The sequence below is a fragment of the Lissotriton vulgaris genome, chromosome 2_1, assembly GCF_964263255.1.
Source record: "Lissotriton vulgaris chromosome 2_1, aLisVul1.2, whole genome shotgun sequence".
NCBI classification, from domain to species: domain Eukaryota; kingdom Metazoa; phylum Chordata; class Amphibia; order Caudata; family Salamandridae; genus Lissotriton; species Lissotriton vulgaris.
In genome coordinates this window covers 229733226-229760819 of record NC_141687.1, presented here as the reverse complement: position 1 = coordinate 229760819, position 27594 = coordinate 229733226, and the positions used below count along the sequence as shown (strand labels likewise).

At 48.4% G+C, this 27594-nt stretch overlaps 1 protein-coding gene across 2 annotated transcripts in view; it reads right to left on the bottom strand.

Moving 5' to 3' along the window:
• The window catches only part of P2RX1 (purinergic receptor P2X 1), a 574124-nt gene that overhangs the window by 18565 nt on the left and 527965 nt on the right, over positions 1–27594 (bottom strand). For both annotated transcript variants that reach the window (XM_086954809.1, XM_086954810.1), the window contains exons 11-12: positions 27287–27376; positions 25544–25656 (exon numbers count right to left, since the gene is read on the bottom strand). In XM_086954809.1, coding sequence (XP_086810935.1) covers positions 25564–25656; positions 27287–27376 — 183 coding nt within the window. In that variant the 3' untranslated portion in view covers positions 25544–25563. The remainder of the gene's footprint in view (positions 1–25543; positions 25657–27286; positions 27377–27594) is intronic.

Here is a 27594-nt window from a genome sequence, read left to right as displayed (position 1 = left end):
AAGCTATGCTTCAGCCCCTGGTAGGCCTTGGTGGCACCTATGCCCTGAGCACCTATAGTGCATGGTACAGGGGCTGACAAGGAGTCCATTTCCAATTGTGGTATGTACCTATAGCACATGTATTATAAATTTAGAGAGAGAACAGCAGGCTGGGGGTCTGATTAGCAGGCCCACAGCCTCAGTAAGTCAAAAACCAGTGAAGCAAAAAGCAAAAATTGGGGTGACCATAGGATAGCAGACCCTACTCTCCTACAATTGTTCTTCAGTATTTGCTAATAACAGGTACTTCAGCATCTACATGGTTAACCAAGAACATAGCAGATGCTTAAAAGGAAATAAACGCGGCCCATTAAAATGCTCGAGAGTTTCTGGGCTGGCCTGGCTTGAAACACATCTCTTTATAAAAGCGTTTCAGTGCCTTCTGTCTCTGAACAGAGCAGGGAGTGTTTGCCTGACTCAGGCTATTAAAAGCCTTTGATAAGGGGCCCATTAACAGTTTTGTGTGGAAAGAAGCAAATGTGGCGGTGCATAGTGGATGCGAGCCAACATGATTAGGGTACCAGAAAAGCCTTTGTTAACCTTGAACATGGAAACATCCTTTAACGTTAATTTAAAACATTTCACTTCAACAATAAAGCCAGTTAGCTCTGTAGTATCCATAGGGCAAGTACTTATAGCCTACACCCGTCCAACACAGGCGTCACCAGCGGGATTACCCTGTAATTAAAAAGTGCCTGCACGCGCATCCTCGTGGCCAGTTACTAACCCTTGAGTTGAGTCCGTGTCTCTTATTTCTTTAGTATGCGGGCCTAAGGCCCACAACTTTACACTGGCGGCGAGGTGGACTGGACCCCGCCTGCTGCCGATCGCAGCCACAAAGGAGGGGTTGTCGCACTGCAAGAGGAGGAGCTCTGTCCTGACCCCGAAACCAAAACAGAAAAGGAGCTGCCCACGCTCGAGGGTATCCTCACCCTAGCACTCTGTCCTGCAAAGCCTGCTGCCCCTTTTCCTATGACAAGAGTGGCTGCGGTGCGAAGACTGTAGCACCTTGACACCAAGCGCCGGGGGTGAAAGAGAGAGCGCCAGCGGCCTGCAGTCACCAGCAGGAAGAGGAAAGTGACCTTTCACCCCTCGACCCACACCCTAAGCCAGCAGAGCAGTGTGTCGAGCGATCGCATAGCTCCGACAGATGGGGCACTGAGACTGAAGGTCACTGCGCTGCATCAGGGAGGCCGCTCAGCGAAGCTCATCACGCCATTGCTGAGGTGTGTCTGCTGCCCCCAAATAGCGACTGGGAGTGCTGCCTCAGCGAAGGAGACGCCCGGTGTAGGGTATGCAGGCGGAGCATGCAGAAGACATTGTGACATAAAGCAGGGGCGTAACAAACGCCCCTGCAGCCCCCGCAGTGCGGGGGGGCCTCACTCTCTACAGTTAATGAAGGGGGCCCCAGGGGGCCCCGGCCCCCTCAGCTCTTCTGAGAGCTGTGAGAGAGGTCTGCGCTAAAGCAAGCCTCTCTCCCTCTGCATCTGAAGCAGGTGCAGCCTGCTCGGAGCCCTTCGCCCCCTCCCTCAGACTAAAAAGAAAGTATCAATATACATTGTTTCTCTTCAGTCAGAGCCAGAGGCAGTCCCAGAAAGAAGATGGGGGCCCCAGAGACAGCAGTCTCCACTGCTCCTCTGAGGCAGCACAGAGCCCGGCCCCCACTCTCTCCTCTCCATAAACAAATCCCACCCCACAAGAAAAGAGAAGAGACAGGGACAAGGATGGGGTGGGGGCTTCACCCCACAAGAGAAGAGACGGGGACAAGGATGGGGTGGGGGCTTCATCCCACAAGAGAAGAGAAGAGACAGGGACAAGGATGGGGTGGGGGGCCCACCCCACAAGAGAAGAGAAGAGAAGAGACAGGGACAGGCCCCCATCCCAGAAGAGACAGGGACAAGGATGGGGTGGGGGCCCACCCACAGGAGAAGAGAAGAGACAGGGACAAGGATGGGGTGGGGGCCCACCCCACAAGAGAAGAGAAGAGAAGAGACAGGGACAATGATGGGGTGGGGCCCACCCACAAGAGAAGAGAAGAGACAGGGACAAGGATGGGGTGGGGGGCCCACCCCACAAGAGAAGAGAAGAGACAGGGACAAGGATGGGGTGGGGGCCTCAGAGAGCAAGAGCAAGAGACAGCACAGAGCAGTGCTCGGGACCCTGACAAGGGTGGGAGTGGGGGCCCCCAGACAGAGTATTCTCCAGGGCAAAGCTCACATGAAAAGGGACGAGGCAGGAAAATGGTGCCCTCAGGTAAACACGCTTGTTAGAACACACCATGAGCGTCCGCAGGGAGAGGGAAAGGGGGGCCGAGAAGGGTGCAAGGCAGAAGGGGAGAAGGGTGCAAGGCAGAGGGGGAGAGGAATGCATGGTAGAAAAGGGTGCAAGGCAGAGGGGAGAAGGGTGCAAGGCAGAGAGGAGAAGGGTGCAAGGCAGAGGGGAGAAGGGTGCAAGGCAGAGAGGAGAAGGGTGCAAGGCAGAGGGGAGAAGGGTGCAAGGCAGAGAGGAGAAGGGTGCAAGGCAGAGAGGTGAAGGGTGCAAGGCAAAGAGGAGAAGGGTGCAAGGCAAAGAGGAGAAGGCAGCAAGGAAGAGAGGAGAAGGGTGTAAGGTAGAGAAGGGTGCACGGTGGAGGGGGAGAAGGGTGCAAGGTAGAGAGGAGAAGGGTGCAAGGCGGAGGGGAGAAGGGTGGAAGGCGGAGGGGAGAAGGGTGCAAGGCAGATAGGAGAAGGGTGCAAGGCAAAGAGGAGAAGGGTGCAAGGCAGAGAAGAGAAGGGTGCAAGGCAAAGAGGAGAAGGGTGCAAGGCAGAGAAGAGAAGGGTGCAAGGCAAAGAGGAGAAGGGTGCAAGGCAAAGAGGAGAAGGGTGCAAGGAAGAGAGGAGAACGGTGCAAGGTAGAGAAGGGTGCAAGGCGGAGGGGGAGAAGGGTGCAAGGTAGAGAGGAGAAGGGTGCAAGGCGGAGGGGAGAAGGGTGCAAGGCGGAGGGGAGAAGGGTGCAAGGCAGATAGGAGAAGGGTGCAAGGCGGAGGGGAGAAGGTGCAAGGCAGATAGGAGAAGGGTGCAAGGCGGAGGGGAGAAGGGTGCAAGGCGGAGGGGAGAAGGGTGCAAGGCGGAGGGGAGAAGGGTGCAAGGTGAAGGGGAGAAGGGTGCAAGGCAGAGGGGAGAAGGGTGCAAGGCAGAGGGGAGAAGGGTGCAAGGCAGAGGGGAGAAAGGTGCAAGGGAGAGAGGAGAAGGGTGCAAGGTAGAGAAGGGTGCAAGGCAGAGGGAGAGAAGGGTGCATGGCAGATGGGAGAAGGGTGAAAGGCAGAGGGGAGAAGGGTGCAAGGTAGAGGGGAGAAGGGTGCAAGGTAGAGGGGAGAAGGGTGCAAGGCAGAGGGGAGAAGGGTGAAAGGCAGAGGGGAGAAGTGTGCAAGGCAGAGAAGAGAAGGGTGCAAGGCAAAGAGGAGAAGGGTGCAAGGCAAAGAGGAGAAGGGTGCAAGGAAGAGAGGAGAAGGGTGGAAGGTAGAGAAGGGTGCAAGGATGAGGGGGAGAAGGGTGCAAGGTAGAGGGGAGAAGGGTGCAAGGCGGAGGGGAGAAGGGTGCAAGGCAGAGGGGAGAAGGGTGCAAGGCGGAGGGGAGAAGGGTGCATGGTGGAGGGGAGAAGGGTGCAAGGCAGAGGGGAGAAGGGTGCAAGGCAGAGGGGAGAAGGGTGCAAGACAGAGGGGAGAAGGGTGCAAGGCAGAGGGGAGAAGGGTGCAAGGCAGAGAGGAGAAGGGTGCAAGGCAGAGAGGAGAAGGGTGCAAGGCAAAGAGGAGAAGGGTGCAAGGAAGAGAGGAGAAGGGTGGAAGGTGGAGAAGGGTGCAAGGCGGAGGGGGAGAAGGGTGCAAGGTAGAGGGGAGAAGGGTGCAAGGCAGAGAGGAAAAGGGTGCAAGGCGGAGGGGAGAAGGGTGCAAGGCGGAGGGGAGAAGGGTGCAAGGCGGAGGGGAGAAGAGTGCAAGGCGGAGGGGAGAAGGGTGCAAGGTGGAGGGGAGAAGGGTGCAAGGCAGAGGGGAGAAGGGTGCAAAGCAGAGGGGAGAAGGGTGCAAGGCAGAGGGGAGAAGGCTGCAAGGCAGAGGGGAGAAGGGTGCAAGGCAGAGGGGAGAAGGGTGCAAGGTAGAGAAGGGTGCAAGGCGGAGGGGGAGAAGGGTGCATGGCAGATGGGAGAAGGGTGAAAGGCAGAGGGGAGAAGGGTGCAAGGAAGAGAGGAGAAGGGTGCAAGGTAGAGAAGGGTGCAAGGCGGAGGGGGAGAAGGGTGCAAGGCAGAGGTGAGAAGCGTGCAAGGCAGAGGTGAGAGGGTGCAAGGCAGAGAGGAGAAGGGTGCAAGGCAAAGGGGAGAAGGGTACAAGGCAAAGGGGAGATGGGTGCAAGGCAGAGGGGAAACGGGTCAAGGCAGAGGGGAGAAGGATGCAGGGTAGAGAAGGGTGCAAGGCAGCGGGGGAGAAGGGTGCAAGGCGGAGGGGGAGAAGGGTGCAAGGCAGAGAGGAGAAGGATGCAAGGTAGAGAAGGGTGCAAGGCGGCGGGGGAGAAGGGTGCAAGGCGGAGGGGGAGAAGGGTGCAAGGCAGAGAGGAGAAGGGTGCAAGGCAGAGGGGAGAAGGGTGCAAGGCAGAGGGGAGAAGGGTGCAAGGCAGAGGGGAGAAGGGTGCAAGGCAGAGGGGAGAATGGTGCAAGGAAGAGAGGAGAAGGGTGCAAGGTAGAGAAGGGTGCAAGGCAGAGGGGGGGAGGGGTGCAAGGCAGAGAGGAGAAGGGTGAAAGTTAGAGAAGGGTGCAAGGCGGGGGTGGAATAGGGTGCAAGACAGAGAGGAGAAGGGTGCAATGCAGAGGGGAGAAGGGTGCAAGGCAGAGGGAAGAATGGTGCAAGGTAGAAAAGGGTGCAAGGCGGAGGTGGACTAGGGTACAAGGGGAAGGGGAGAAGGGTGCAAGAGGGAGGGCAAGAAGGGTGCAAGGCAGAGGGGAGAAGGATGCAAGGGGGACGGTGATGAAGTTAAAAATGTGCCCCTGGAAACATTTCTGCGGACACCCATGGAACGCACACTACTTTGTGAGGGAGAGTGGGAGAAAGTGGAGAGAGAGAGAGTGGAGAGAAACAGTGGAGAGAGAGAATGGCTAGAGAGAGAGAGAGAGAGTGGAGAGAGACAGTGGAGACTGAGTAGACAGTGGAGAGAGAGTGTAGATAGACAGTGGAGAGACCGAGAGTGGAGAGAGAGTGGAGAGAGCATGGAGAGACACTGGAGAGATGAAGAGACCGAGAGTGGAGAGAGAGAGAGTGGAGAGAGAGAGTAGAGAGAGAGTAGAGAGAGAGAGAGTGGAGAAAGAGTGGAGATAGACAGTGGAGAGACCGAGAGTGGAGAGAGAGTGGAGAGAGCATGGCGAGACAGTGGAGAGAGAGAGAGTGGAGAGAGAGAGAGAGTGGAGAGAGAGAGAAAAAGTGGAGAGAGAGTGGAGAGAGAGAGAGTGGAGAGAGAGTGGAGAGAGAGAGTGGAGAGAGAGAGTGGAGAGAGAGTGGAGAGAGAGATAGAGTGGAGAGAGAGATAGAGTGGAGAGAGAGAGTAGAGAGAGCGAGTAGAGAGAGAGAGAGTGGTAAGAGAGAGAAAGAGTGGAGAGAGAATGGAGAGTAGAGAGAGACAGTGGAGAGAGAGACAGTGGAGAGAGAGGCAGTGGAGAGAGAGACAGTGGAGAGAGAGAGACAGTGGAGAGAGAGACAGTGGAGAGAGACAGTGGAGAGAGAGTGAGTGGAGAGAGAGTGAGTGGAGAGAGAGTGAGTGGAGAGAGAGAGTGGAGCGAGAGAGTGGAGAGAGAGAGTGGAGAGAGAGAGTGGGGAGAGAGAGTGGGGAGAGAGATTGGAGAGAGTAGAGAGAGAGAAGGGAGAGAGGGTGGAGAGAGAGAGAGAGTGGAGGGAGACAGTGGAGGGAGACAGTGGAGAGAGAGTGAGTGGAGAGAGAGTGAGTGGAGAGAGAGTGGAGCGAGAGAGTGGAGCGAGAGAGTGGAGAGAGAGAGTGGAGAGAGAGAGTGGAGAGAGAGAGTGGAGAGAGAGAGTGGAGAGAGTAGAGATAGAGAGAGAAGGGAGAGAGGGTGGAGAGAGAGAGAGTGGAGGGAGACAGTGGGGAGAGAGACAGAGGAGAGACCGTGGAGCGAGAGACAGTAGAGATAGAGTGGACAGAGTTGAGAGAGCGAATGGAGAGAGTGGAGAGAGAGTAGAAACTGACTGACTGACTCAGAGACTGAATACTGACTGACCGAGAGACTGACTGACTGAGAAACTGACTGAGAGAGAGAGTGACTGACTGACAGAGAGAGAGAGAGAGAGACTGATTGAGAGTGAGACTGACTGACAGAGACTGGCTGAGGTAGAGAGAAACTGACTGAGAGAGAGACTGAGAGAGAGAGGCAGAGAGACTGACTGACAGAGAGAGACTGCCTGAGAGAGACTGCCTGAGAGAGAGACTGCCTGAGAGAGAGACTGACTGAGAGAGAGACTGACTGAGAGAGAGACTGACAGAGAGAGATACTGACAGAGAGAGAGACTGACTGGGTGAGAGACTGACTGGGTGAGAGACTGACTGGGTGAGAGACTGACTGAGTGAGAGACTGACTGAGTGAGAGACTGACAGAGAGAGAGAAACTGACTGAGTGAGAGAGTCTGACTGACAGACTGACTGACTGACAGAGAGAGAGAGACTGACTGACTGGGGTAGAGAGAGAATTACTGACTGAGAGAGACTGACTGACTGAGAGAGAGAGAGACTGACTGGGAGAGAGAGAGACTGACTGACTGACTGAGAGAGAGACTGACTGACTGACTGAGAGAGAGACTGACTGACTGAGAGAGAGACTGACTGACTGACAGAGACTGACAGAGAGAGAAAGAGACTGAGAGACTGACAGAGAAAGAGAGACTGGTCAACAGAGAGAGACTGACTGACTGATAGAGAGACTCACAGAGAGACTGACTGACCGAGAGAGAGACTGAGACTCTGACAGAGAGAGAGACTGACTGACAGAGAGAGAGACTGACTAAGAGAGACTGACAGAGAGACTGACAGAGAGAGACTGACTGACAGAGAGAGAGAGAGAGACTGATTGACTGAGAGAGACTGACTGAGAGAGACTGAATGACAGCGAGTGATAGACTGACTGACAGAGAGAGAGACTGACTAACAGAGAGAGACTGACTGGCTGACAGACTGACAGAGAGAGAGAGAGAGAGAGAGAGAGAGAGAGAGAGAGACTGACTGACTGACAGAGAGAGTGACTGACTAAGAGAGACTGAATGACAGAGAGAGATAGGCTGACTGACTGAAAGAGAGATACTGACTGACAGAGAGAGAGAGAGAGACTGTGATGGAATTGGGGTCAAAGTGTGTATGAAGCTATGCAATGCCTCTTAAGATTGCTATTGTCTACTGATAAAAATGTATTATCAAAATGTGCTCCTTGTAGTTACATCTGCTTTTGAAATACTGCATTGTCGCTTTGTCTAATGTTTTAAAACGGAAACGAGAAGGAGCAGTGGATGCACTTTTGTCAAAACTGAACAATGAGTGGGCCCGATGTTGTATATCATGACAGGAGTCTGCATCAGGAAACCCACCTAAAATTGGGCAAACTTTCCCGGCCTACTCATGGTAGGGACCCTGTAATGAATGGACCACCACATATGATAGCCTGCGGGCAGACTAAGCCCAACCTTTGTCTCCACCATCCAGTGTTACTTATAACGGCTGTATTGGTGACAGTGGCATAACAATCGCCCCGCATCCCCTGCAGTATGGCGGGTCGCTGGCCTGAGAGATCTAGACTGGCACGGAGGATGGGAGGGGGCCCCCTCCATGTAGTTTGCAGGGGGGCCCCCTAATGTTTCGTTACGCCACTGGCATAAAGGAATAAACTAGCTTAGACAGTGTTGATGAGTGAACATGCATGCAGAAACCCCCTGTGCCACGCTGAGATAGCAGAGAATCTTGTGATGCTTGCTTTTGCAATTTTCAATAGACGCAGCTATCTGCCAAGGCAATGTGGAGCGGACGTGGATCGTCTCGGCTCCCGGGTCACGAGCTGCTCAATCCCGGCTCGGGGCTGCTACGGCCGTTCTTTGGTGCGCACCTTTTCCCCAAGTGAAGCGGAGCGAGTGGGGCTTCTGTGGAGCACCGGCGATTGCCCCTAGATAGGCGGACAGGTCCGATGTCCGGATGAGGGTGAGGAGAGGACGGTGGCGGGCGGCACCTCGCCTTCGACTCCGGCCGCCGGTGGGAGGTAGGATTGAGACCTGCGCTCCCCCGGCCTGGCCAGTCTCTCGCCGACTGTAGCGGCGGCTGCTGATGGGAGTTGGCACCATCTAGCCCTACCGGGACGGCGACACTCACCGGGGAATCATCCCAGCGCCTGCCTGACTTCAAGATGGCGGCTGGCGGCGACTTTAGATTGCCGATCGCCGCTTCCTCTGGCTCACCGCGTCCTCTGGCTCGCCCCTGCCTCTGGTCTAGCCCCGATCTCTCCGCCTGATTCCAGGCTGTCCCCCAGGGTGGGTTCTTGCTCCATCAACTTTGCCGACTGGGCCCATACCTGCCTCCAACCCCGAACAGCGTTCGGCAAAGCAACTTCTGAGGGGGGGGCCTTGCTCGAGGGGCCCCTGGCCCCGCGCCCCGCAGCGACATCGACTACTTCTGTTGGGCACAGGTCTCCCGAACCAATCCACCACCTTCTGCTGCCTGTGGCTGTGTCCGGTACGCTGTGAGGATAGTGCCTCTGGTGAACCCTGGTGAACTCTGATGGTCGCAAGCTCTCCAAGATGGCGATGCGCCTGCAGCTGGCCTCCATCTCAATCCTGGGCTCCCACCTTCTCTCCTGGTCTTCTCAACTTGCTTACTATCCTGAATGACACTTTGCTGCTGTTTTCGGACAGTTTTTCGTTGGACTAGCCCTTCCCTCCATACCTTGTATCCCACCCACCATTCCTCTATGCTGTGAATGCTGCTGTTTTCGGACAGTTTTCGTCGGACTCTAGCCCTTCCCTCCATACCTTGCATCCCACCCACCCTTCCTCTATGCTGTGACTGCATCTTTGACCGATTGCAATAATGCTAAGCTTTGGTATTCGCTGAAAGTCCTTACACCATATACCACCCCATGCGTCTCCTAGAGTTTAACCAGTCATATCCCTTCCTATGTGTTTGTAGTTGACTCTTATCACTAGTGTTTGCAGTGGACCTTTGTACTCTCTACCACCCCTATGTGACCCTTAGAGTGTTTCCAGTCATATCCCTCCTGTGTAGATAGAAGATAACTCTAATGACTAGCATCCTATGTGATTCTTAGATTGTATCCATGTGTATCCCCTCCCTGTGTTTAGAGTTATAGCTGTAACGACTAGTCGCCTGTGTGACTGTTGGAATATAGCCAGGTGTATCCCTTCCCCCGTGTGAAGAGATAACCCTACTCTTTAGATCAAAAAGAAATGTGTTCCTGAAATGTGTAACGTAACTGATTCTATGTAAAGTGCTTTGATAACATGTAACGGAACTGGTGCTATGTAAAGCGCTTTGATAACCTAATCGGTTCAAGTTCCTGAAATGTGCAACGTAACTGATTCTATGTAAACTGCTGTGATAACATGTAACGGAACTGGTGCTATGTAAAGCGCTCTGATAACCTAATCGGTTCAAGTTCGCGCTATAGAAAACTCTAAAAATAAATAAATAAATGTGTTTATGGTACCAAGCTGCGGCGTCTGGGCTGTGAGAGTGAACTGACCTCTGACATACCTGAGAGTAGCTGATGGCACTGGGAGTATGATTGATTGGTACCGGGGAAGGGAAGGTGCAAGATGCAGCTGGTATGAGTCAGAAGGAGCCAGGTGAGCGAAAAACACTGATTACACCACAGGAGCAACAGGTACAGGAAAGGAACTTAGGGGCATATTACCAAGGGGGGCGATAGGCAATTATTGCCGATTTAGCGGCCGTTTTCGGCCGCTAAGTGGCGATAATTCTATGCCCTATTAGCAAACTGTCGCTAACTGATGTTAGCGACAGCTTTTAGGCGATAGCGAGCGGTTTGGGGTTCGCTTTGCATGTCAGCGATGTTTATCGTTAATGACATGCAAAGTGGGCGTACCCAACCAGTTAGCGACTGAAAGCAGTCACTAACGTCGCTATCGCCTATTAGCAAGGCAGGCGTAGCGTTGGAAATATTCACGCTAAGCGCAAATATCTCCAAATACTAACACCTTGCCAGACCAGGTCATAGCCATGTTATCCAATGGGAGGTGGATAACAAGGCTAAGAGCATTTCGTCACTAATGCGTGAATATTGCTGTATTCCCAGCGATATGCACGCATTTCGCCGCTATCGCAGGATATTTTAGCACAATGGAGAAAAACGTTGCTAATAGCATGTTTTCTCCGCTAACATATCCAGCGATAGGCAGCTATAAAAAAATCGTCGCTAAGCCTATTTAGCGATAAATATCGCTACTTGTTGGTAATATGCCACTTAATGTTCTGCAAGCCAACTTTCACTCTATAAAAGCAGGGGTTCAGATCCCTCGGGGAAGCTCACAGATGGAATTGTGCAGATCTTCCATCGCCCACAGCTGCTGCCCCGGTTACGCCATTTCCAGGGAGGGTGAGAGAGAGATTGGAGCGAGCTTCCTGGCATCGTGGAAAGTTAAGTCCCAGGTGTGAAGGGCCTGATTCTACTGCTCCATCTTGATTTATCAGATTATTACTATTGCACCATTAGTAGGCTGCATGGCAATAGATTCAAGACTGCGTGTTTCACTATCACTGTGCTAGCATTGATTTTTGTGTACACACACACACACACATACACTTCACAAACTTGTCCTCAAAGAAGACGCACTCCACAGCAGATAACTCTTTCCGTTTTCTTCAGTTGTAAATCTTGCCTGGCGCATTTCGGGCCTCCTGCCCTTGTTCATAGGCTTGGACAAAACCAAGCACCAGAATACCCAGGCATTTTTCTTCACGCGCTGATTGCTTGTATTTCTCTCCAGTGGGGCCTCACAAGTGAGTTCACTTTCCTGCGTGCATGATGGAACTTGTAGTACCTCAGTGCAAATCATACCCTCCAGTGGGTGTGCTTCGTTCTCATCTATTTTTGTTAATTAATAATCTTAGCCATCCAGTGGGCCACCAAATACAAATTACTCAGTTTAAAATACAGGTGCAGCTATCAAAGTAATATCTCAATGGGGACCCATTCAGTCACAGCAAGTGTAGAAAGTCTTGCAGAGACTATATCGAGATAGGCAGTGGAACAATTTTACCTATGAGCAAGTTGGCTAAATTGTTTCAATACAAGCATGACGTGTCCAAGGGCATCCAATGTATACTATGGCAGAACATTGTGAATCAACATTTTACAGAAGTCAAATCTGAGTGGGGACAGCTACAGAAGGAATACTGGAGGCAACAGTTACAGTTAACCGACAAGTTATGGGCCAAGCCAAAATAATTCCATTGTGAAGGAGGAATATGTTACACCCACTTTAAAGTAGCAAGGAGTAACCATTCTCCAGACGAATGGTGCCCTTTTGTGCAGCTTCCGATAGCAATAGCAGAGAAATGATGGGTAGCACACATGGATAAGATATGGGTTGATCAGGGCGGTAGACCCTACGAAATGCGCATATTGGTCAAAGGGGTGGGTATGTACTCACACAGGGAGTGTTAGATCCATGTTTGCATATTATACCAGGAGAATGTGAGTGGTTATCCTTTCCCATTAACCGCTTCGCTGCGGCGGCAATTCCGCCGCAGCGCTGGGGGGGTTTGGGGGGGGGCGAGCGGCGCTCGCATGCTCGTGACGGAGCCGCTCCGTCATGAGCCGCGGTTGCGCTGTGCTTATGACGGAGCGGTTCCGTCATGGCCCCGCCCGCTCAATAGAACGCGCCGCGCAGGTGCGAAATCAGCGCCGCGCAGGCGCGGCGGCAGGGCCATGACGGAACCGCTCCGTCTGGAGCACAGCGCAAACGCGGCTCATGACGGAGCGGCTCCGTCATGAGCATGCAAAGGGTTAACAGCACAGAACTGCATCATGTAGGGACAGGCACCATTTGTTACGTAACCAATCACCAGTTACTCATTAATGGGTACATACAAACTAGAGGAGAGCAAGTAATATGTGCCCATAATGTAACATTGGCTTATCCACAATTGGCATATTTCATTTACTTACATTTCCCTAGTTAAGTGCACTATATGTGCCCAGGCCATGTGAATTAACCCACTCAGTAGATCTTTAAAGATGGCTCAGGCCCTACGTTGCAGATCCTGAGTGTGCAGTTTTATCAAATTTTGATCTGGCAAGTGAACCTACTTCCCAGGCCCAAACCTTCATTATATTACATATAAGTCACCCCTATGGTAGACCCTAGGTAATCCCATGGCTAGGGTGCAGTGTATTTGAAAAGTGGGACAATTACTTGTACGTTTTACATCTCCTGGTAGTGAAATACTCTTAAATCCGATTTTCACTACTGCTAAGCCAATTTCTCCCAATGGTTAACAGTGGGAATGCCATAAACATCTTTTAAGTGTAATTTCCAATTGAGAGCAGGCATCCATTTGGAGTTTCACAATTACAAATCACAATATATGGTAAAGTTGGATTCCAAGTTGTAAGTCTGAAAATGGCACTTTTAGAAAGTTGGATTTTTTTTTACTTTAACCATTCTGTGCCTCTGTTTGTCTCTGACTACACTCCTGGGTTGGGTTACAGCTGGGCTTTGTGCATTCCCTCTGGACGGTCACACAAAAGGAGCTGGGGTATGATGTTTGCATCCTGATGGCCCATCACCAGGCGGATGGGCCTTCCTGAGGTAGATTGGGAAGGAGGAGCTGACACTTGCACCTGAATAGGGATGTGCCTGTCCCCACACAAAGAGCTGCATACCCCACTGTAGTGCGCAATGAGCCAGTTCAAGAAAGGCAGTGACCTTGTGTATATCAAAGGCCTCTTTGATGTCCCTCCCATTTCATAGGCACATTAAGGTAGAAGTGCTGGACCCCTGACACCACTGACTCAGAATTTTTCTGGAACCGAGGACATTCTGCCTGGAAGAAGAGCTGATGTGCTGTAGGAGGGACTGCCACTTTGGTAACTGAATTGCTTTTTTGGCCTGCTGATTTCTGTGCTGTAGAAGGGACTGCCACTTTGCTACCTGCTCTGCTGTGTTGGCCTGCTGCCTGCTGATTCTTGCCTGGGGTTTCCTGAGGTTGCTTTACATCCTGTTCTCTGATGTCTCAGGTCACAAAAACGTCTTTTAACCGTGCAGGTGCTGCTGGACTCTGCCATTTGTGAGTCCTACCCTTGCCTGAGAACCCCCTCCAGTCCTGTGTCTCAGCAGTGGCTTCTGCAAAAATGTATTCATTGTCACCACTGCTCAGATCAGAATCAACGCAGTGCCTTCAAATGCCAATGCAGTGCCAATCTAAGGACATCCCTGCTCGGCTCGATGACGATTTATTGACCTGCCTGCGAGGTTCGATGATGACGCAGAGCCAATCTTGGGTCCCATCTGTGAGGCTCAATGACGATTCGGTGTGGATCCAAATACACCGCTGTGAGCTCGACTTCGAAGCATTGACCCAACTGCGTGAATCGGAACGGACACATCGAGCCTTCAACATCAATTATTGCTCCATATAAAGGTACTTAACAGCAGGCCCTGCATGGGGCCTGTAGCTGGCCTGCCCTCCATCGTGGTCAGCCTAAACTTTGGATTCGTAACGGTCCCTTGCGACCTCAAGTAACCTTTTGACTACCTTTGCATTTAATCTTTAAACATTCATATCTCGACTTCTACTGATTGGATGTTTGCCATTTTGGCCTTGTTCGACTCAGAAAATTAAGCCTGACTGCTCTGTGCCAAGCTACCAGAGGGATAGCATAGGTTAATTTTAGGTTGTGTACCTGACTTACCCTGACTAGTATTGTGGCTTCTGCTTGGACAGGGTGTATACTCTGTCAACTAGAAACCTCAACTTCCAATATGTATACATACAAAGTTACCAAGTCAATGTATGGTGATGCTTTGACTAAAATAAAATAGTTCAAAAAGTCACTCAACACTGAAAGACTGAACAAAATGCGTATTTGAGCTTCAATTGAGGCTGGGTGACTGACTATTAGCAAAACTCTACAACTCTGCCCTCCTTCTATGTGTAATATGTTGAGACTGAAAGGCAGAGAACATAATTATGGTAGCAAAAGCTTTTACACAGAATGAGGCCACCATATGGACCTCCTAGCCCAAAACTCTCAGGCATGGCATCTATTTCTTGAGATGAATGTGATGTTGGGGCCAATGTGCTCAGCTGCACTAGGTCATTATGTACTCAAGCATACCTCTCTTTGCATGGGAAGAGAGTTATCTATGTTCAACAGAACCGGTCATCTCGACTTGTCAAGCAGCGGCCAATGGCACCAGATTTTAACTCAAGATGATACAAACTATTAGACAGTTTCTGACTAAAGATGACTTTAAACTGTCCTTAAAGGCCGTGGTTATCTCCTTTAAGTGAATATGGAAATTCTCTCACCCCTTGACTCCCTGCACCATTTGTTCCCTTCACTCTACTGCCCATCTCGACTCATATCTAGCTACAAATGGGATCACCTGTTTCTGACTCCTTCAACGACTTACAAAACAGCCATTAACAGACAAAAACTTCTCCATGGGATCTCTGATCCAAAAGCTAAGACCTTCACTGATATTTCAGGGTACACCTATTCATTTCAGAAAGAAATACTCTAGTTATCGTCTGCCAAAGCACTTGGGGCCAGATGTAGTAACCCTAATACCGGTCGGTAACGGCCGAAATTACCGAATTTCGGCCATTACCGACCGGTATTAGGCATTTGGGATGTAGGTGGCTACATTTCAGATTCGGTAATTTACCGAATCGGTATTTAAGAATTCGGTAAATTACTGAATTCTTAAATACTAATTCGGTAAATTACCGAATCTGAAATGTAGGAAGCACTCAAGTGAGTGCTTTTCACCTGTAAGGATTTGTTATTTACCACCAACTACAAGTTGGTGGTAAATTACGAAAACCCTAAAAAAAAGCAATTTTTTGCATTTAATAACAGTGCCATGTGGCAGACATACATGCCCTTAGTGCATGTATGTGTGCCACATGTGCACCGATGCACAATTCAGGGGTGCAACAGGGTGTCAAAGTGACACCCTGCCACCCTTGAATGTTTCCCCTCTTTTACCGAATCGGTAAATACCGATTCGGTAATTCCCATTCATTCTTTAGCCTACAGGCCTACAGGCCCATAGGAATGAATGGGAATTACCGAATCGGTATTTACTGATTCGGTAAATACTGAAACGTACAGATTCGGTAATACTTACCGAGTAATTACCTACATAGCATTTACCGATTCTAAAATACCGAATCAGTATAATTCGGTATTTTAGAATCGGTAAATGTAGTTTACCCACATCTAGCCCTTGGAATCTAGAATGCACACCGATCCTACACTAAGCCTGTTTCATCTCACAATCTCTTCTGAACTACTCATCTTATTATTAAACCTACCAACTACCGGCTACACAGCCATCTGACAAGCTGCTGTTGTTAATCCAGTGGTACCTGTATCTCTAGAACCTGCATTACATTTATGGTGTATTTTGTCAAATATTTCTGAATTTTGTAAATTCTTGTCAGCGTGTTAATATTATACGACGACTACATATGATGGATGGCCTTAGCTCTTCTGCTCTGCTTTTATGTTATGCTATTTTTGCTGTTTCCACGTGTTGTAAAGCACGGCATCAGCCAAGAGGTATGGTCCACGCCATATCAACAACCTCCATAAATGAAGAAACAAGCACTGCACTCTTGCTCATATGTGTATTTGGCACTGCAGTTCATGCTAAGGACTTAGATTCCTCTGTAATTGGACATATTGTATTCTGGCACTCATGCATATCTCCCATTAAAGCACCTGAAGCACTAATGGTTATATCTGTAGTGAGTTGTTCTGCACACCAGGAGCCACTTATATGTCATTGAAAAGAAGCAACTCTCCACTGGAGTGATGTGCACTAACCAGGGATGGGAGCTGGATATGTATGCCCTTCTCAGGTTATCTTTCTATAGCCATCTCCCTCATCTTCCCTAATTCTCACTGCCTTTCCATTCTCCTTACCACCCCCCAACAATCTCACACCTCTTGATCTCCCCTGGACCCTCTTCCTTTCTGACTTCAGCTCATGCAGATAGTAACTTTACTAATCCGGCCCTCATTCCCAGTGGCCACTTAATTCAGTTGGGGGTAGTAATATCAATCTTCATCTCCATCTGTATTAGGGCATCCAAGGAAACACTGTGGACCTGTTTACTTTCACCCAGAGATTCTGACTACTAAAAGTTGCTGAAATCTCTTGGTTAATGAGAGGGGTTGGAGGTTTAAAAGGGGTATAACTGAGATATTAAGACCCAGAAATTCTGATGCTCCTGATAATTCCTCATTTCTTAGTGTACACTCACAATGGTCAATATACACCCAATATCTGTAACTCCGGGGCAGGCTAAATACTGGCCCATTACATCGACCACTCATAATAAAGGCCGGAGTATTTTCACCACATAAGGTGCTGCCCAACAAGAACAATTGGGTCATATTACGGAAAACGAGGCAGCGCAAATATTGGTGGTTGGAAGAGGCAGCTTTACCAAATGTAAATAGAATTTTTCACCCGGGAGGTAAGAATAAAAAGTGTTCTGGGCAGTTGTGGTGGGCAATAGGCAATCTGAGTATCTTTATAGAGGCTCAGTGCGGCTCATGGCTATTGCAACTTGTGGCAAAGGGCCTTCTAGCCATCGGAAGGAGATGTGAGGCTACACTATGGTGGTAGTAGTTTACGGCTGCACCCATTCTACTAGGGGTCTGCAGAACTCTACCATCCCATTGTGTAAGCTGCCTAACTCTGTGCAAGAGGATTCCTGGAAAACATTGAGAGTGGGTCAGGACCAGCTCATAGGGGAGCTGTGGGTAAGAACACTCCTGCGAGGGGTGGGGCGGAGGCCGAAATAGATGGTAAAGAAGTGTCCCTCTTTCCCCTTCCAAAGTGCCCTCCAGTGGGAAGGGTAACATATAGACAAAAAGAGTATGGGGGGTGCACAACTAGGCTGAAGAGTATGTTAACGAAGAGTTGTTGGAGTTCTGGGTGCTCTCTGAGGGTGGTGTTATCCGTCTAAACACCGCTAAGCAATAATGTAGAGTCGTGTTTGCGGAGAACCGCAGGTACATCCCCAAAGAGGCACACCTATAATGATCATCAAACGTGATTCAAAAGTTCATTTGAAAGGTAGCATTTATTTTCTTCAATGCTTTTTATATTCCTTTTGAGATTATCATGCTGATATTTAAAACATATCAGAGGACAACACGGTTAGACATATGAACAGTTATTTCCAATGCATTTCGGGCTGTTCTGCCCTTGATCACGGAAAAGCTGAGGAGGAAGAATACAAAAAAGTGTGTCAGGAGTAAAGTGTCTATACAGCGTAGGGACTATTTACAAGTGCTCGTGGTGCTGGGTCATGGACAAGGGTGCCGGATAATAAAGTGAACGGTAAAGGAGTGTTCCGGATTTTACCGATTGTGATGGAGCTGAGAAATAAAGGTGCTCGACCGACGTGGAAAGCCGAGTGGTGACATAGATATATGCTATACATCAGGTTACCATCAACAAAGTGCTCGATGTTGGCGTGCAGGGTGTGGGGGTGCTCCGGAATTTACCGATTGCGTGATGTCAAAACAGATAAAATAACAATGCAAGTTAGGCGAGCGCACCAAAGTGCAAGACTTACTTCATAATGAGGTAGCGCAAAGACACGCTATCAGGTAGGTTACCGCCGGTTGTCTGACAGGCAGAGACATAAGTCCACCAACCACGAGAAGCACGATTGCCAAAAAGAAACAAGTCTCGTAATCAACATCTCCAAGACAGAAATCAGTGACTATCAAATGTAACTGCTTGAAAAAGGTACCTCATTTATCCCTACCACATCTACCAATCTGTTGGAACTTGAAGTTAGTACTTTCAAATTCACTCGTAAGCTCAGACTTAGACATTTCTTCGATAATGTTTTACCTCCTTCAACCACGACCAAGGATGATGAACTTAAAGGACTACGACCATCTAGTACGTATCTAGCACCAACCAGCCATAAATGTATAGACCTATTTGAGACACTAGTTCGTAAAGATTTAACTAACATCAACTTTAAAACACCCAGGAGAACTCAGAATCTAACCATCAAGGATCGAGACACACTCAAATCGTTGGCCAATAATCCCAACATCAAAATCACTAAAGCTGATAAAGGTGGCGCGTTGGTAATACTTGACAGTGAGATGTACACGCGAAAACTCAAAGAACATATAGAAGACACCTCAACCTATATGGCACTTAACTACAATCCCACCAACGAATACCAAGACCTTCTGAAAGACATCGTCCACAAAGCACTCCACAATGGGGTGATTGAAGAACGCACCAAGAAATATATGTTAATCGATCATCCAAAAAGTCCAACGATGCATATGAGTCCTAAAATTCACAAGAACCTCATGGATCCGCCTTTTAGGCCTATAGTGTCCACCAAGCAATCTATACATGAAATGACTGGCAAATTCATTGACAAGTATTTGCAACCTTTAGTGATTCAATCAGACAGTTACATTAAAGACACCACCGACTTCCTCATGAAACTATCCAGAGTACAAAATCCTAATAATGAATCGTATGTCTTATGTACTGCCGATGTGAGCGCTCTATACACCTCCATACCACACTTAGGAGGCATCGAAGCAATTGAACAAATCTTACTGAAAAGTGAAATTGACCTGAAAATGCAAACATTCTTAATTGAATTGATGATTTTCATTTTGTACCACTCTTACTTCAAGGTTGATGACCAATGGTTTCTACAACTCTCCGGAATGGCAATGGGTAATTGTGCTGCCCCGTCATACGCTAATACATACATGGAGAACTTTGAAAGACACCATATATACACTAACTCAAATTTCCAAAACCATTCTAAATTGTACGTGCGGTACATCGACGATTTATTCTTCTTATGGTCTGACACCAAGGAATCTCTACATGATCTCATGACTGAAATCAACAGCAAAGACCCACGCATCAAATTAACATGGCTTATCAGTGATACTGACATCGGGTTTTTGGATGTTCACATAAAAAACACTCCACAAGGACTTATCACCGATCTTTACAGAAAGAGTACTGATCGCAACAATTCTCTACATTATGCTAGTTTTCATCAAGGCTCCCTTAAAAAACATCTCCCATTCTCCCAGATGTTACGTGTCAAGCGTATTGTGTCTGATGAATCCATTGTTGACAAACGCATCACAGAAATGCAAAACAGGTTCCTGGAACGAGGTTACCCTAATAGTGTCCTACAACAAGCACGATCTCGTGTAACCAACATATCGAGATCCAACAGTCTTACAAAAACTCAAAAAAATCCAGATCAACGCATGGTTCTTGTTTCCAAATTCTCCACTGCAAGTCCTATATATAAAAAAATCATATGGAAACATTGGCCCATTCTACAGAGTGAACCTGATTTTCAGGGTATTTTTGACAAACCTCCTATATTTGCACATACCAGGAGTAGTAACATAAAGGAAATTCTTGCAAGACCCACTGACAAACCCAAACACCACCGTGGTACTCAACCTTGCCTAAACTGCAATCACTGCAATAATGTCATAAAAGGGAATGCAATACAGCACCCTATGAAAGGACACAATGTCAAACTTCATGCTGATGCAACCTGTGACACTTCCAATGTAATCTACGCGTTAAAATGCCCATGTGGCAAATTATATATTTGCAAGACAGAGCGGAAAATGAAAACACGCCTCAACGAGCATAAGTCGAACATCAGACTAAAATCAGAAAAATCCAACATTGCCATGCACTTCATTGATGCACGCCATACCATCGCCCAAATGAAATTTATCATCCTAGAAACTGTTTCTAAGAGAGAAGGCATAGACAACACCAAACTTCTACTTAAGAGAGAACTTGAATGGATCTACTTGTTACAGACTCTGAAGCCTAATGGGCTTAATGACCGCACTGAATTTAGTTGCTTTTTATGATTTTCAACTGCTTATACAACTGTGATAGTGTTATTGTTTCACCGTGCTCCTGTATTACTTATCTTTCACTTTACCCCTTGGCTTCTTAACTTTTTTGTCCACCTCTCCAATATGGCCGCTGTACTTTCCCTTTCACCCCCTCCGTTTCCCTTAGTCCATCAGCACTGTTTATTTATACACTTCCGTGTTCCCCAACACGCCAGACAACCGGCGGTAACCTACCCGATAGCGTGTCTTTGCGCTACCTCATTATGAAGTAAGTCTTGCACTTTGGTGCGCTCGCCTAACTTGCATTGTTATTTTATCTGTTTTGACATCACGCAATCGGTAAATTCCGGAGCACCCCCACACCCTGCACGCCAACATCGAGCACTTTGTTGATGGTAACCTGGTGTATAGCATATATCTATGTCACCACTCGGCTTTCCACGTCGGTCGAGCACCTTTATTTCTCAGCTCCATCACAATCGGTAAAATCCGGAACACTCCTTTACCGTTCACTTTATTATCCGGCACCCTTTTCCATGACCCAGCACCACGAGCACTTGTAAATAGTCCCTACGCTGTATAGACACTTTACTCCTGACACTCTTTTTTGTATTCTTCCTCCTCAGCTTTTCCGTGATCAAGGGCAGAACAGCCCGAAATGCATTGGAAATAACTGTTCATATGTCTAACCGTGTTGTCCTCTGATATGTTTTAAATATCAGCATGATAATCTCAAAAGGAATATAAAAAGCATTGAAGAAAATAAATGCTACCTTTCAAATGAACTTTTGAATCACGTTTGATGATCATTATAGGTGTGCCTCTTTGGGGATGTACCTGCGGTTCTCCGCAAACACGACTCTACAAGGGTAACATATAGAACACCTGCTGGTTGTATCTTCTCTTCTTCCTTCAAGTATTGCCTTGTCACACTACATGTTCAGTCATGGGAGCACATATCAAGGGCCAGACTGAAACGCAAAGTCACCCTGGGAAATAGTTGTCAAACCAACCTCACACTGTGGTCGTAGTTAGTATAGTGTCAGAGGGAAATGGGTGGGTCTTGTCAGTCCACTCTGTCCGGAAAGCAGTCCCTGAGACTACAGCCTGCTGGGGAATTGCCTGGGAAACATAATAATAGCCAGTCTGGCCCTGCATGCATCAGATGAATTGAGCATCCCATCTATTGCAATGGCCATGCAGCCAATCAAAAGCAGGCTAGTCCTCTAGGGAAAATAAAGCTGCTGGGAGAGTAAACAATTATGTGGCATTACAGATGGGCATTACAACTACCTCTGCATTACCAGACTTCAATGCAAGCCATAAGCACAGGTGCCATAGTGTTTGCAAGACAGGCCATGCTACTTTCATCTCCGAGAGAGGGTTGGTTGAGTGCAGTACAAAAGCAAATGTTCATCCATTTATAAAATCAAGCCTCTATCCCCAGAACAATATGAAACCTTAAAATTGGATCATAGTTTGTATCTCAGACAGTAAGTAAATCGCCTCTTGGCACTGTATAACACTCAATCAATCAATAAGGGGGTTTGTAAAGCGCACTAGTCACCCGTTAGGGTCTTAAGGCTCTGGGGGTGTGCCTGCAGTACCATTAGTGTCATCTGAAGAGCCAAGTCTTGATGTCTTTCCTGAACTGTAGCAGTGTGGGGCTCGGCAGGAAGTGGAGGGGGAGGTCATTGCAGGTCTTGGCTGCGAGGTAGGAGAAGGACCTTCCACCCGCTCTGTTCATGTAGAAGCGTGGGATTGTGGCCAGAGCGAGGTTGGATGAGCGAAGGTTTCTCTTGGGGTCGTGGAAAGAGAGACGGATGTTGAGGCATTGTGGTCCGATGTTGTAGAGGGTCTTGTATGCGTGCATGAGCAACTTGAAAGTTATCCTTCTTTCTACAGGGCGCCAGCGCAGATCGTGGAGGTGTTGGGTGATGTGGTTGTGCCTGGGGATGTCAAGGATTAATTTGGTTGCAACATTCTGGATGGCCTGGAACTTGCGGAGGAGGTTTTGTTGATTCCGGCATAGAGGCCGTTACTGTAGTCTAGTCTGCTGGTGATGAAGGTGTGTGTGTACAACAGTGTCTGAGACACTGTTGGCGATTCTCAATGGGGTCGCAAATTGCATGCCTCATCAATATTCATGAGGCACTCACAATTTGCGACCCCATTGAGAATGGCTGGTCCTCCCAAGTATGGTGGCCTGCTGGGCTAGCAGACATCCATGTCTGGGACTGCTTTTAAATAAAGATGTTTTTTTACTCAAAGGAAAACGGGCTGCATTAAAAGAAAATCGTTTTCGTGTAATTTTTTATTACGGGCACTGCCACTGACTGCCCCTAAAAAATATTTTCCCCTGCATTTGCAAAGGGGACGGGGTCACCTAGGGACCCCTACCCATTTGCAAGTGCATTATCACGCTCTTGAAGGGGGTGATAAATTGCGAATGTTCTGCGAGTGCAATTGCAGTTGCAAAACATTCTTACATAGGGTAGTGAGTCGCAATTATGTAGGGGCGCCCTTGGAACACCCCTTCCTAATTGCGAGTCGCAATCTTATTTAGCGAGTCGCAAATAAATTGTGACTTGCTGAATAGCGTTTGTAGCTAGCCCTGTAGGTTTTTGCATTCGCAAATGGGTCGCAAACCCGTTTGCGCATGCAAAAACAGGTCGTACATCTGGCCCTTGGAGGGGATCCTTTCAAATTTTTTATGGAGTATGCCGAGGGTGTTGAAACAGGCTGAGGAGATGGCGTTGAACTGGCGGTTCATAGTGAGCAATGAGTTCAGTATGATGCAGAGGTTATGTGCATGGTCTGTCTGGATGGGTGAGTTTCTGCAGGCGGGGGGCTTCCAAGTATCGTCCCAAGCTGAGAGGGTGGAGCACTTCTATTTTGAGTTTCAGGCAGCTGTTCTTCATCCAGGTTGCTATGGCTTTCATCGCTTCTTGGAAGGTATGCCTGGTGATTTTGGGTTCTTTGGTGAGGGAGAAGATAGGCTGGGTGTCATTGGCGTAGAAGAAGATGTTGAGCCCTTAGTTTCTGATGATGGTAGCGAAGGGGTCTATGTACATGTTGAAAAGGGGGGGCTGACGGAGGATCCTTGAGGTATTCTGCATCTGGTCTCTGTCGGTTCTGAGAGGCAGGACAGGAGTCTGACTCTGTGTTCTGCCTGTGAGGAATGAGCATATCCAGTCTAGGGCTTTTTTTTTTTATTCCGGCGTCGTGGAGTCTGGTGGCTATTATGCGGGGCATGATGGTGTCGAAGGCTGCTGATAGGTCCAGGATGATGAGGGCTGCCGTTTAGCCCTGGTTGAGGAGGGCGCGGATGTCGTCAATGCCAATGAGGAGGGCGGTCTTGGTGCTGTGGTTACTGCAGAATCCAGATTGGGAAATGTCTAGGACTTTGTTGGTTTCAATGAAGTATGCTAGCTGGGTGTTGATGGCCTTTTCAATGACATTGGCTATGAATGGAAGCAGTGAGATGGGCATGAGTTTCTTGAGGTCTGTCGGGTCTACAGAGGGTTTCTTGAGAGGGGGGTTGATTTCGGCATTCTTTCAGTCATCGGGGAATGTGTGGTCTTGAGGGAGCAGTTGACGTTTGACGTAGCTCGGGTGCAGTGGCGGCCCTGTGGAAGATGTGGGGCGGACAGGGGTCTGAGGGTGCTCCAGAGTGCATGCACTTCATGGTCTTTAAGGTGTCTTCTGACGTGAGCGGGATCCAGGTGAGTAGGGTCTGTTGGGTGGCATCGCTGGAGGTGGAAGTTGAGGTGGGGCAGTGGTCTTGGTTGTCAAAGTTGTCGTAGAGTGTCTTGATCTTGAGGTGAAAGAAGAAGCTGAGTCTGTTGCAGAGGTCTTGGGAGGGTGTGACATCTGTTGTTTTGCTGTCTGGTTTGGCAAATTCCAGTATGATGGAGAAGAGTTCCTTGAAGTTGTGGGTATTGGAGAGAATTCTGTCTTGGAGGATAATCATTTTTGTGGCTTTGATGAGTAGGTGGTGTGCTGTGGTGGCTGCTCTGTAGACGGTGCATGTTTCCGGGGTTTTGCTGTTTCTCAAAGTCTTTTCAAGTGGTCAGCAGTAGCGCTTGGATTCTTAGAGTGCAGTGGTGAACCAGCTTGCTTTCTTGTTGTGTTGTCCTGCAGCCTTCCGGAGGTGGGCGAGTGTGTCGTAGCAGTTGGTGATCCTTCGGCGGAGGTTGCTTGCCGGGGTGTTGGCGTCTGGCGTGGTTGGGGGTGGAGTGCTTGTGGGGGCAGGTGTGAGGTGTTCTTCAGTGACTTTGTTCCAGCTTCTGCATGGGATGTGGTGTATGTACTTATGTTTGGTCGTTTTTCGAAAGGAGAAATAGATGCTGTGGTGGTCAGTCCAGAGCAGTTCCATGGTGGGGCTGAAGAAGATGCTATTTCCTCCTGCAAATATGGAATAGAATGTGCGTCCTGCTGTGTGAGTGGGTGTGGAGACAAGTTGCTTCAGTCCTATGTTGATGAGGTTCTCTAGGAGGGCGGTGGTGTTGAGGTCGTCGTGGTTGTCCAGGTGGAAGTTTAGGTCTCCAGTAGTATGCAGTCTGTGGTGTGTGATGCGGTCGGCAATGATGTTGGTGAATGGAGCGGGGGCCAGGGGGTCAGTAGATGAGTGTTCTGCAGATCATAGGTTTGGGGTTGGTCTGGAAATGAAGATGTTCCATAGTGGGCAAGGCGTTGTCCGGGTCGGTGGTTGTCATATGGAGGGAGTTTTTGTGGATGATGGAGATGCCTCTTCCTGGGCGGGTGGGGCGTTCTTTCCTCAGGATCTTGTATCCATCGGGGATGGCAGTCGTGATGTCAGGTGCGGAGCTGGTGTTGATTCAGGTCTCTGTGAGCAAGACATCGTCGGGCATGTGAGTATTGAGGAGGTCCCAGATTTCTATGGTGTGTTTGTGCAGGGAGCACACGTTGAGGAGGAAGCAGCTCATTAGTTTGTGTGTGCCGGCATCCGGCGGGCTATGGCTGGGCTCTGGAGGTGGGTGAAGGTGCTGAGGCAGTGTCGGCAGGAGATCGGGCCCTTGGGTGTTGCTCGGCGTTGAGAGCTGGGAGTTGTTGCAGCGTCTGAGTTTAAGACCATTGAGGGTGCTGGGATCATTCCGGCGGCTGGTCGGGGGACCAGGGTCCCTGGCACTGGTTGCGCTCGGGTCACAGACGGGCACAGCACTCACAACTATTTCATGATTTCACCACAGGGGGAGGAATAGAAAATGAGTTCAAACCAAAATTATGCGACCATTTATGTATAAATACTTTTTTGAATGCACTAGTTTGCCTACGATTTAGATGTTTCCCTCCTTACCACTTGTGAAGCCGCCCTCCTCATTCATCCACGCTGCTTGTGCTTTCAGATTTCACATTCTCTTCATTGTCCTTCTGGAAATTGCTGCAGGCCAGACCTGAATCTTCTTTATTCTGCGATGACCATCAAAACAATAAGATAAACTGGTTACAAAATGCAATAAGCCATCTTTATATACATCTAAAAAACCTAAAGTACACATGATCCAAGTGAGTCTATTCTGTAACAGAGAGGTGTGTTTTGGCTGTCATTTCATATTGCCTTTTTATGGAGGTGCCTCAGTGACCCTACCTGGAACTCGGTAAAAGAACTATCCAAGGGGTGCGTCCCTTCAGCGGTACATTAGAGCTATGAGAATGGCCACCTCACTCAATGTCATCACAGACAGTGTTTGCTGGCCTGAACTTTTGAGCAGCAATCAACAGCTGTATTAGTCTAATGGGTTGTATGGAAGCAAAGCAATACTACAACACCCAGAATGCATGAGGTTAAAACAATAAAAGCCCAGCAATGAAAACTATTAGAGATACATGGGACTTATAGTTTCCTAACTTACATGATTCTTCTATATTTGGGCCTATTTCTATATTTAAATGTTTGTATAACATCAGAGATTGTGATGGAAGTCCCTTTGCAGCTCTGTTGCAGAATAGAACTAAAGTCCATGTGAAAGTTCTACATAAGGGCCCATGTTGTTTTTTCTCAGTATCTTTTGGGAGGTATTCAACTATGGTCTGCCTCAGTGTTGGGTTTGCACTCTTTGGGGCCCTGTCCCTCAAGGAGGGCAGCGCCTTAGCCCTGGGGGCTTCAAGAAAGTGTGCCAACACTTCTATGAATAGATCTCTTGAACAAAATCAGCTTAGAACTTTCTGTTCTGGGCCATACCACATTTATTTACAAATGAAAATTCCTTATATAGTATAGCATCCCATCAATAAAGTGTGATTACTTTTCAGGAAAACAGCGAATTTAGCTGGAAAAACAAATTAAGCTCAGGTGGCGAAATCTGCTCCGCCAGCGGAGTTTGGGGAGTTTTGCCAACTCCGCGCTCCGTTGGGAACGCAGAGTTCAGGCAAAACTCCGACTCCGCGGCAGAGGGGAGTTAGCCCCTGCGGAAGCCCACAAAAACAAAAAAAAAGCCAGAGCAGGTAAGTTATTTTTTTATGTTTGTTATTTTTAGGGAGGGTGGAGCGGAGTTCCACTGAGTTATTTTTTTAACTCTGTGGAACTCTGCATAGCGGCACTCTGCGGCGGCGGAGTGCCCAGGGGCTGAAAAATGCTGAAAGTGAACTACCAGACAGACAAAAATGTCTTAACTACAACTTTTCTGAAATAAGACAAACAACCACAGGTGCATTGTCTACATAATGCACACTTCAGAACTGATTTCTATAGAGTGGAGATACTTTTCCATTACCATACTTTGATGATTCAAAGCAAGAGAGAGAAAGGGAGAGAAGGAGGAAGAGAATGCTAGGCAAGCAGTGACAAAGAGAGATATTGGGGATGACAAAGAACATGGAAGAGTAAGATAAAAAAAATAGACAGAGTAAGCAGGTAGAATAAAGAGGGTAGGAGATGACCTCAAGATTAGGTAGCATAGGTTTGGCACGATGTACGGCTACATTAAATCACAGAAAACATTGTGTGCAACCTGCCAAGCCACCAGACCCTCCCCCTGACTAAAAAGAAGACATTCACAAAATTGTTAAATTAAAAGCACAAGATTTTGCTGGCTTTTACCTCTTGCTGAGCACATTTGAATTTCTTCTGTTTGTAATAGTTTCTTTTTGGGATAATGTGTAGCAACATTAAATCACAAACAACAGTGGCCTGGACAAAAGGAAAAAGGGATGAAAGATTGTAACTAAAATGTAGAATACCATTTATTTAACTTGAATATATGGTTTGTTTCAGGAAAGATATATCACACGAATGAGAAAAGTAATTCACATGATTATGCTATAGTAATAAACAGAAACCAATTATCTTTTTAATACATTATATAATGAAAGCCTCTACCCGGCCAAACCAGGGATATACGTTTGTAC